At 53.0% G+C, this 10,223-nt stretch overlaps 1 protein-coding gene across 1 annotated transcript; it reads left to right on the top strand.

The window, feature by feature from the left end:
* Positions 1–3,016: 3,016 nt before the first annotated feature.
* Positions 3,017–9,856, top strand: Tmem37 (transmembrane protein 37). The gene is made up of 2 exons (XM_075987739.1): positions 3,017–3,255; positions 8,741–9,856. The coding sequence occupies exons 1-2, from the start codon at positions 3,235–3,237 to the stop codon at positions 9,311–9,313; spliced, it is 594 nt and encodes a 197-aa protein (XP_075843854.1). The 5' UTR covers positions 3,017–3,234; the 3' UTR covers positions 9,314–9,856.
* Positions 9,857–10,223: the final 367 nt, after the last annotated feature.

Here is a 10,223-nt window from a genome sequence, read left to right as displayed (position 1 = left end):
GATCCGCCTGCCTCTGCCTCCCAAGTGCTGGATTAAAGGCATGTGCACCACCGCTGCTCTGCTGACTTCCTCTTTTTTTGACATTCATTTTTCTCTAAGTCTGGCCAAGTTTATGACTAGGAGGAGAGGGCAGAGGCTCAACCTGTCAGACCATCTGGAGAAAAGGCAGGGAATAACAAGGAAAAGAGGTTCTGAGCGGTCTGGAAGGCCACATGTGTGTCCACGCTGCCTGTGACTCTACTGCCTGGGGTCCTACCCTGCCATCCCCGTCCACCACAGACTCCATTACACGGACACGCCTGCTGCTGCTGCGGTTATAAGGCTCATAGCTCGGACCCTGGCAACCTGACAAGTCAACTCTGCCACTGGCCCTCAAGTGGGAGTGAAAGAAACAGACAAATAGAAAGGTCATGACCCCCGAGTCCAGCCTGAGGGTCCCGATGTGAAATTCAGGTTTAAACAGAGGGTGTCTCGGCTTCGGTTTCTCCTGCAAGGTGGTCTAACCAGTTGCTACCGTTGTGCAAAAATCTCTTCCTAGAGACAAATCTCTGTTTGTCTTTGATGTTGGGCAGTCTTTCCTTCCCCAGCCTCGGCTTCCTTGGGAAATTCCAATTCCTTGGGGTTCATGTCTGACAGCCCAAAAGAGAAAGGCTTCAGGCTTTCTTACCCCAGAGTTTTTGAGACAGTGCCAAACAGTGTAGCCCTGGCTAGTGGGATCACTCTGTAGATCTCACTGGGAACACCTGCCTCTGCATGGAGAGCGAGTGTTGGGGCTTAGAGGTGTGTGCTGGCTCACAGCACAGGGGTCGCTCTTTGGAATAGTTGTGTTTCTGCCAGGACAGTGTTTATCTCTGCTATGTCACTGCGGGAGGGTGTGCCGAGGGAGTGTCACGGATGCTTCAAGCCAAGGGTGTCAGATCTTGGCACAAGCCCCACCCAGACTCCAGGCCTCTGTTCCGTGCTCCTTTTGGGAACTGGACAGATACTTCCTCATTTCTGCTTCTTAGAGCTTCTTGCTGACAAGGCGTGCGGCAGTAAATTCAACTGATTCAAGACTTTTCTATTCTTATAAACGTCAGTGAACAGGCACCCTACCCGCAGACATGTGCAGCCTGTCTAGCAATCTCAGAAGGCACAAGATGGGTGCAGATTATGAAACCCAACGACTCCTTTTTTTTTTCCTTTTTGAGACAAGGTTTCATGTGACCCAGGCTGGCCTTAAGCTTTTCGTGAGGTCAAAAATGACTAAACTTCTGATCCTCCTGCCTCTGCCTCCCAATGCTGTGATTACAGGTACCTATAGCCTAACACCCGGCATGTGGTGCTGAGTTTGGAACCCAGAGCCTGCTGCAGGCCAGACAAGTTCCCTACCATCTGAGCTCTCCAGGCACCAGCCAACCTCAGGTCAGGTGGAAAAGAATAGTCCAGTTCAGCCTGGCAGAATATTCTAGAGCTGCTTGCAGGGATGGCCATTCCTTCCCTCTTCCTTCCCCCCTAAACTCCTCCCTGTTTGGAGTTGGTCCTCCTTCTCTGTGAGATCTTCCAATGGAGTCCGGAGCTTCAGAGGAATGAATGCCTGGCTTCTAGACTCCTGGTCTGGGGAGAGGAGTCCTGAGGCTGGGGGGGGGGGCACCCAGCCCAGCGCTGGAGTTGGCCTCCTGCCCTCGCCTTAGCTCAGGTCTCTCTAGCCCCAGAGCTGGCAGCACCAACGTCTCTCACTACAGGTCTCACCCCAGTCCCGAGGGTCACAGTTTTGGGAAGGGGCCCAGCAGTGTGCTTGCCAGTCTCTTGGGTGGTGCTCGCTCTGAACAGAAAGGCAAGAGAAGGCAAGGAGAGGCCTACACACCCCATCTGCCTGTCCCAGAACTGGCCAAGGGTTTCTCTGATGGTGAAGGACCCAGATGAACATGAAAACAGAAGATGCATGCCTGACTGTCTTTCCATTTGTCCCCAGGGCTCTTCCAGGGAGACATACATGCAATGCTTTATTATTTTTCCTCCAGGACATAGTTTCTCTGTGTAACAGTCCTAGTTGTTCCAGAACTAGCTCTTGTAGACCAGACCAGCCTCGAACTCACAGAGATTCACCTGCCTCTGCCTCCCAAGTGCTTGGATTAAAGGCGTGCGCCGCCACTACTATGCAGTGCTTTCAAAGTCCAATGTCCTTAGATAAAAAGAGAGCTGTCCACTGGCCAGAATAAACTAGATGATTCAATCCATCTAATCTACACCTTAGCCAGCATCTTGTTTTACCTTAATCAGGACCCCGCCTACCCTCTTCCCCACAGGGGCTGAAGGAGGTAGACAGAACTCGTGGAAACCCTTGCCTTTGGTCCTGACCATACATCCTTTTGAGCCTGGGAATATTTTAGTATACCCATTCTCCCCCCCCCCCCCCGCCCCATTTACTCATGCTGTTGGAACATGAACCCCGGGACCTTGAGCATGCTGGACCTTCACCTCCCTCCTCCTCTCCTTCCTCTTGTCCCCCCTTCCCCTCCCTCGTTTCTTCCTTCCCTCCTCCTTCTTCCCATCCCCCTCCTCCCTCCTCTTTCAGTGACCACAGGGTCTCACTCTTTACCAGAGTGCTCTTGAACTTACTATGTAACCCAGACTGGCCTCTAACTGGAGGCAATCCCTCTGCCTCAGCCCTTCAAATGCTGGGGTTACAGGAGTCTGCCTCAACATCCAGCCTAATATTTGCTGATAGTCCCTGAGGGGATCAGGAGACAAGGATCCTGTCACTCCTCCTTAAAAGGCAAACTAAAGCAAGTGATAGCCCCCAGAGGGTTCTGGTCCACTCACGTGTCACAAAAGCCTTGCAAGAGCTCAGTCAATCACACATTATCTCACTTATTAACCAAGGCTCAGCGACTTTAAACTAGCAGTCCAAGGTCACCAGTGGGTGTAGAAGCCAGAATCCAGGCGGGATCCTTTGCCTTTTGCACCCAGGTGCTCCTTCGGGACACGCGGCCCTTCAAGTTTGGACCGGAACCAAATTTCCCAGCCCTCGAAGAATCTGTATTGAGGCGAGGATCGCAAGCAGGGCCACCGGGTACCCCTTCTCGGGGACCAAGAGCGCTGAGTCAGCGTAACCCGAGCAGCCTAGTGAGCGCTATGCCCCCGCCCCCTGACTTGCGCCCCGCCCCAGGAGAGGGCCAGCCCGGCAGCCCAGAGCAGCAGCCGGAGTGCGACAGCTAGGCCAGGCAACAGCGCGGCTGCCCAGGGTGCAGCATGACGGCCATCTGCGCACAGGTAGCCCGAGGGGCCCGCGGGGCGCAGAGCCGGGGTATAGCCTACTATGGGGAGGACTGGGAACCCTCAGTGACTGAAGCCTTGGGTCAGGGTGACAACTCCCCAAATGCCCAGTTCTTGCTGGTAACCTCCCCCTGCCCCCTGGAAGGTTTCTCTGAGAGTGATCTGGGGGTACCTGCTCCCCAGTGCAGCTCGCTCTGTGCAGTCTTCTTGACCCCTGAGGGCACCAGAGGCCACCAAACTTTCTGCGGGGTCATCAGTGAATGACCTGTGAGTTAGCCTTTCCTCAGGGGTCTTTGGGAGTTTTTAAAAACTGGGCGTCTGGAGTGGAGGACCGACAGAATGGATTTGCAAAAGACTAGACTTGGTTTACGTAATGGTGGACTAGTTGCTTGCAAAGTCAGAACTTTCTGGGAGTTGGGACTGCAAAGATAATCATCTCTAAAAGGACTTTGGGGAGCTAGGTAGAACTGAGGTGGAAGAGTACTTACCGGGGACCCCACATCCCAGGAAAAAGGCTCCTGGGACAGGAGCCTCCGCCTCCTTTAAGATCTGGCTTCTTTTGTGCGGAGAGTGTTTGTGTTGGCTGAGAATCTCGGCATTCCTACCCCATTCAAAGGGCGGTCGGGAAGTGTCCACTACCCTGCGGCTTGTTTCCTGCTCACCCAGGCATCCCGGTGTCTGGCTGTCCTCCAGGCTGTCCACTGTCTAGTCTTGTCCTGAGGAGTAGATATGTCAGTTGACTCTGCCTTCAAATGCTCAGGCCCCATAACACTGATAATGTTGGTAGTGTCCCTCCTTTAGCCGTCATTATTATTTTCATCATTATCAATACGGCTTAAGACAGACAGTATCTTGCTTTGTTGTTCAGGATGGTCTCAGGCCCCTGGGCTATCTATCTATCCTCCTTCCTCAGTCTCCTGAATAACTGGCATTATAGACACAGGCCACCCCTACAGCTCTACCCATTTTACAGAGAGATAATTGAGGCTCAAATGTGACCTGCCCACAGTGGGTAGCCAGGAGACAGAATGTAGACAAATTCAAGTTTTCCTGCCTCCAAACCTCACCCACCCCTTTGGTGACAAGAAAAAGACCCTGCATAGGCCACCCCCAAACCCTTTTAACCAGAACTCAGGGTGCAACAGACAGAGACTCTGGTTAGGCGGCTTCTTTTTGTTTGTTTGTTTGTTTGTTTTGTTTTTGTTCCTGGGCATATTCCAGGTCATCTCCAGGGAGGGACCTTCGGAGGAAGGCATAGGGAGAAAGGCACAGGGGCACCCCCAAACAAGTGTGGGGGTACCCCAAGGAGATGCCCAGAAACCAGTGTGGGGTGTGGGAGGAGCTAGGCTAAGAGGTACAAAAACCATAGATAGGAGCCCCTTTCTAGGGGAGGAGGAGGAGAAAAGAAGAGGGAGGAGGAGAGGGGAGGAGGGGGTAAAGCAAGGGGAGGAAGAGGAGAGAGACAGGGAAAAGAAGTGATAGGAGGAGAGGAAGGGAGGAGGATGGAGGATGGAGGAGGAGGGAGAGAAAAGGAGACTGAGGAAGAGAGGGGCAGGAGGAAGAAAAGAGGAGAGAGGGTAGGGTGAGGATGAGGGAGAAGGGAGGACCGCACAGGCATGTTTGTCCCAGGCTCAGCTGTGTGTAGCAGTCAGGACCATGAGCTACACCCATGTTAGTGCAGGGTACAGAGTGCACTTGTCTCTACTCTGAGGGCAACTTGGCCAACAACTTCACCCCCTTAGCAACCTTAGGAGTTAGGTACTGTTATCGCCCTTCAGTGGAGAGGAGGTGGAAGGGGGAATGAGTGACAGCTAAAAGGCAGGACCTGTTAGTGCAGGTTCATCTCCTTGAGAGACTGGGGCAGGAAGATCGCAGGTTCAAAGACTAGAGTATGATCAGGCCGTCTCAGAATAAAAGACACTAAAAAGTGTGCGTATGTGTGCGCGCGCGTGTGTGTGGGTGCGTGTGTTCACTCACGTCACAGTCAGGTGCAGAGCGCTTGCTTAGCACGAATGAGGGTCTATACCCAGGAGCAAGGGTGGGCACGTGGCCTGGATCATGCTAGCAGTGGAGCTGAAAGGAACAGTTAGGTTGGTCCTGAGCAGGCTGCAGAAGAAATGTCAGTGTGTTGGGGTGGCCAATGCGGGGACGGTGGCCTGACCCAGGCCTGGACAGAGTACACCTTGCAGAGTAGTGGATACAGGGATGTGAGGCATGAGTATGAATCCAGTATGCATTCTTGGGGTGCTGTTGGTCTTGGAGAGCAGAGGATGATATGGCATGGCACTGGGGTGGCCTCGGTAGCCCTTGACCTCAGGCAACAGGTCAGCTGGAACCGGTCAGGGTCTCAGGGTAAAAGAGAGAATGAAGAGAGAATGAGAAGTGTTGTTTAGTGGAGGAGGTCAAGGCCCTGGTTTAGGGATAGCCTTAGCTACAGAGATGAAACTTGTGGGACAGGGGCAGGACTGGCTGCCCACTTCCTCTTTTCCAGCCGGCTCTTGCACTGACTGCTACCACTCAGCAGCACAACCCTCTATGCCACCCCGCCCCAGCCCTCCCAACCCCACCCCAGCCCCTCCCACCCCATCCCAGACCCCCCCACCACGCCCCATCCCCCCTACCCCGCCCCAGCACCTCCCACCCCACCTAGCCCCCCACCCCAGCTTCCAGGAGAAGTTTCCAGCCCCCAGGGTCACTGGAAGCTGGTACCAGCAGTATGGGCTGAGGCATACACAGTGGTTCAGGATGAAGGCTAATATATACATGATCCTTGCTGGTGTTATAGACCACTCTCAGGAACCAGGAACCACCTATGGCCACACATTTTGTATGTGGCTTAGGGGGATGGGACAACCTGAAGTACCATTCTTCCTCCTGCTCTATCGACCTTGCTTTTTGAGACAGGGTCTTGCACTGACCTAGAACTCATCAACTAGGCTAAAGGAATTCCTTGTGACTGGCCTGTCTTCCCAATGCTGAGATTACTAACATCCACTATACCCAGGTTTTTCGTTTCTTCTATTTTTGTTTTTTAACTTGGGTTCTAGGGATGGAATTCGTATCTTTGTGCTTGCAAGGAGGGCATTTTACTGACTACTTTGGTGTGGCCTGGAACTCACCAAGTTGGGGAGACTGACTGGCCAGTGAACCCCAGTGATCCGTCCATCTCTCCCTCCTCAGTGCTAGGATTTTAAGTGCTCACCAACACACCCAGCTTTTTCATGGGTTCTGGGAATCGAACTCAGGTCCTCATGCTTGCAAGCACTTTACAGACCGAGCCGTCTTTCCAGCCCCACGTGTCTTTACTTCATGAGCCTTTAATCCTTGCAGTCTTACTGGTGGTCAGAGAGTTTAAATAAAGCCTACTTCAAGTCCACAGAAGGAAAGGCGACACCAGATCTCTCTGTCACCTCTGTCTGGTCCCAGTGTGGCATCTTAGAGTCTGAAGATTAAAGTCCAGTCAGGGCCTGGGACAGGCGGGGCTGAGGAAGGGACTGAATGTGCCTGTTTTCCAGACAGCATGAGGCCTAGGGTCAAAAGGTGTCTGAGCTGGCCTGCGTGTCTTGTGATTCGTTCTCTGCATCTGTAGCTGCCCCATCCTGTGACCATATTAGCCTCTAGGGATTTCATAATCTTGCCAGGTGCTTTCCTGCGGGGATCGCCAGCTTCACTGGGCAGACGAGAAGAAAACAAGGGCACTGACTGGAGATGTGGCTCAGCTGGCGAAGTGCTTACCCAGCACGTGTGAAGCCCTGGTTTCAAACCCTAGCCCCTAATAAACAAATGGGGGCTGCTTGCCTGTCATCCCAGGAAGGAGGAAGGGTAGAAGTTCACCATCATCCTTGGCTATGTAGTGGATGAAGGCCAAGCCTGGATGTATTAAACAACGCTGGCTCAAAATACAGGGAGAAAGAGAAACGAGAGAGAGAGAGAGAGAGAGAGAACGCAGACACGTTTGAGACAGGTCTCTCACTGAATCTGAAGCTCACTGATTAAGCTAGACAGATCAATGAGCTCTAGAAATCCACCCATCCACCCCCAGTCCATCCAGCACTGGAGTTACAAATATGGCTCACTTTGTATGTGGGTGCTGGAGATTGGAATTCAGGTCCTCATGCTTGCATGGCAAGCACTTTAGCAAGTCTTCCATCCCCAGCCCTAGCAGACAGCCTCATAAAGGCTCTGCCTCAGTCTCCCAGGAGCCAGGCTCAGCTGTACCTGAGTTCACGCTTGCCTTTGGAATCTTATTCACAGCTGCCATAGGATGCGCGCTGCAGTTCCCTTTCCTTCATTCCCCTCATTTCCCAGCAGCAATCTTTCTGTGTTATCTCTTCTTCCTACCTCAAACAGTGACGTAACCTGCTTCTGTGCATCCTATAAATGAGTCAGTTAGCTTACGTCTGGGCAGGGGGCTCAGTCTATAAGGAACTTCCAGCAGAAACTTGACCAGTTCCCCAGTGTTCTTCCTCAAGCACCTACCAAGTGCACAGGTCTAACAGCATGTTGGATACTGCAAATACCGCGGTCTCTTGACATGTGGCCTTGCCCTCCGAGGGGAACGCAATGTCCAGGTGGAAGGCCAATGGCATGTCACTCCAACATACCACCAGAATAGAGCAAAGAGCAAACGGGGCACCTGCCGGAGAAGAGCAGTAGAGGACCCGGGGCTGGCTGGGTGGGAAGGACCTCTCCGAAGAGAATGAGAAGAGACAAGGTGTCATTCTTGGGGTGAGAGAGATGCCCAGGAGCTGCCAGACAGGGGCCCAAGTGGCCTGAAAGAATATCCTAGGAATGGAACTATATTAAGCAGCTGCCATGGTGTGTGTATGTGTGCACGCGCGCGCGTGCGCGCGCGCGTGTGTGTGCGTGTGTACACATTCTCATTAGGAGATCAGAGGCCAACCTCAACTATTGTTATTTAGGTACCATCTTCTCTCTATGTGTGTGTGTCTTTCTGTCTCTCTTCTCTCTCCTCTCTCTCTCTCTCTCTCTCTCTCTCTCTCTCTCTGGCTTGGAGCTCACCAAGTTGGCTGACTGGCCAACAAGTCCCAGGGATCTGCCTTTCTCTACCTGCCCAGCTCACACACTTACCACCATGCTTGTCTTTTTAAATCATGGGTTCTTGGGATCAAACTGTGGCCCTCGCGCTTGTAAAGCAAGCAATCACTATACCCACAAGGCCATCTTCCTGGCTCCAGTTTGGGCTTCTCACTCTGGGTAGAGATCCTGAGAACAGTACGGGATTAGTTTGCAATTGATGAACTACACTTGGCCAGGCTCTGGCAGTAGAGGGAGGACAGGTAGAAAATGGAAGGGCCCCCAGTGGGGGTGGGTTGAATGGGAAGCTGGGAGGGTCAGTTCATGGCTTCCCACGATATCAGAGCAAAAAAACCAGGGCTGGAGTAAGTGGGGTTGCATTCTGGGAGTTTCCCTTGGTGTCCCAGGCCCTTGTCAACTCACTAATTTGCGTGGTGTCTTCCAGACCCAGAGGCTGTTGGGCCCTAAGAGGCCCCACCGGTCCTTCTTTGAGTCCTTCATCCGGACACTCATCATCGTGTGCACGGCCCTGGCTGTGGTCCTCTCTTCAGTGTCTATCTGCGACGGCCACTGGCTCCTGATGGAGGACCGTCTCTTTGGGCTGTGGTACTTCTGCACCATCAGCAACCACAGCGGTCCACACTGCCTGAGAGACTTGAACCAGGCTCACGTGCCCGGGTTGGCAGTGGGCATGGGCCTAGCACGCACTGTGGCCGCCATGGCTGTGGTGGCTGCCATCTTTGGCTTGGAGCTTCTCATTGTGTCCCAGGTGTGCGAGGATGTCCGCTCACGGCGCAAGTGGGCCATCGGTTCTTACCTCCTGCTGGTCGCCTTCGCCCTCTCCTCTGGGGGCCTCCTCACCTTCATCATCCTCCTCAAGAGTCAGATCACCTTCATGGGCTTCACCCTGATGTTTTGGTGTGGGTTCACCGCTTCCTTCCTCTTCTTCCTCAATGCCACCAGCGGCCTTCACATTAACAGCCTCACGCAGCCCTGGGACCAGCTAAGAAAAGTCTAAGACTCCACTGGGGGCCCTAGCTTCTATAAGAAAGTGTGGTCATGATGGGACTTCTCTGACACAGGACCTCTGGCTGGAATTGAGTGGGACAATGACCTTGAAGCTGCCTCTTAGACGAGAAGCTCTACAAATGGTCCTGGGCTGGGGGGGTCTCTTCAACTTCCCCCCAGGCCAGAGGCCAGAGAAGTGCCTCAGTACCACAGGACACAAGCCGTAGAGGTTAGCCAAGCTTTTAAGATGTCAATTTTAAAATAAGAAGAATGTTCTAAAACTTCTTCCTTGGGTGTTTTCTTCCCTGGACTGGAGTAGACTCTGAAAGACACCAGCACTTAGTTCCAGGCTGGCTGCCCAGCTAAGCAAGGTTCACCCCTGTTTCATGGATAGCCCTGGGATGTGGGCTGGAGGGGCCCTGGGACACTTTTTTTCTTCTTTATATGCCTGTGCTGTGTGTATGTCTGTGTGTGTACATGTTTTAACATGTGCACAGGTTCATGTATGTGTGGATGTACATGCAATGCAAGTGTGTGCATATGGAGATCTGAAGTTGATGTCTGGTCTCATCCTTAATTGCTTTTCTGCCTTATTCACTGAAGCAGGGTCTCAGTCAATCCCAGAGCTCACCTGTAAGACCAGTCTCACCAGCTTGCTCTGGAGATGCCCCGTCTGCCTCCCAGGCTGGAATTCCAGGTGACACCACACCAGCCAACATATATATTGATTCTAGCGACCCAAACTCTGGTCTTCCTGCTTGCACGGCATGGGCTTTAACTGCTGAACCATCCCCAGCCCAGCTCTCAGGACTCGGGGTTTCTAAGAATGGCCGAGTCCTCCACCTAAGGGACCAGTCAGTGACTAGGACCATCTCCCATCGGCTCAAGGGAGCTTTGCACGCATTTCCCTGGCTTAGCAG

Source organism: Microtus pennsylvanicus, chromosome 10, assembly GCF_037038515.1.
Source record: "Microtus pennsylvanicus isolate mMicPen1 chromosome 10, mMicPen1.hap1, whole genome shotgun sequence".
NCBI lineage: Eukaryota > Metazoa > Chordata > Mammalia > Rodentia > Cricetidae > Microtus > Microtus pennsylvanicus.
Note: the sequence above shows the minus strand (reverse complement) of the source record. Positions and strands in the feature narration are given on the sequence as shown.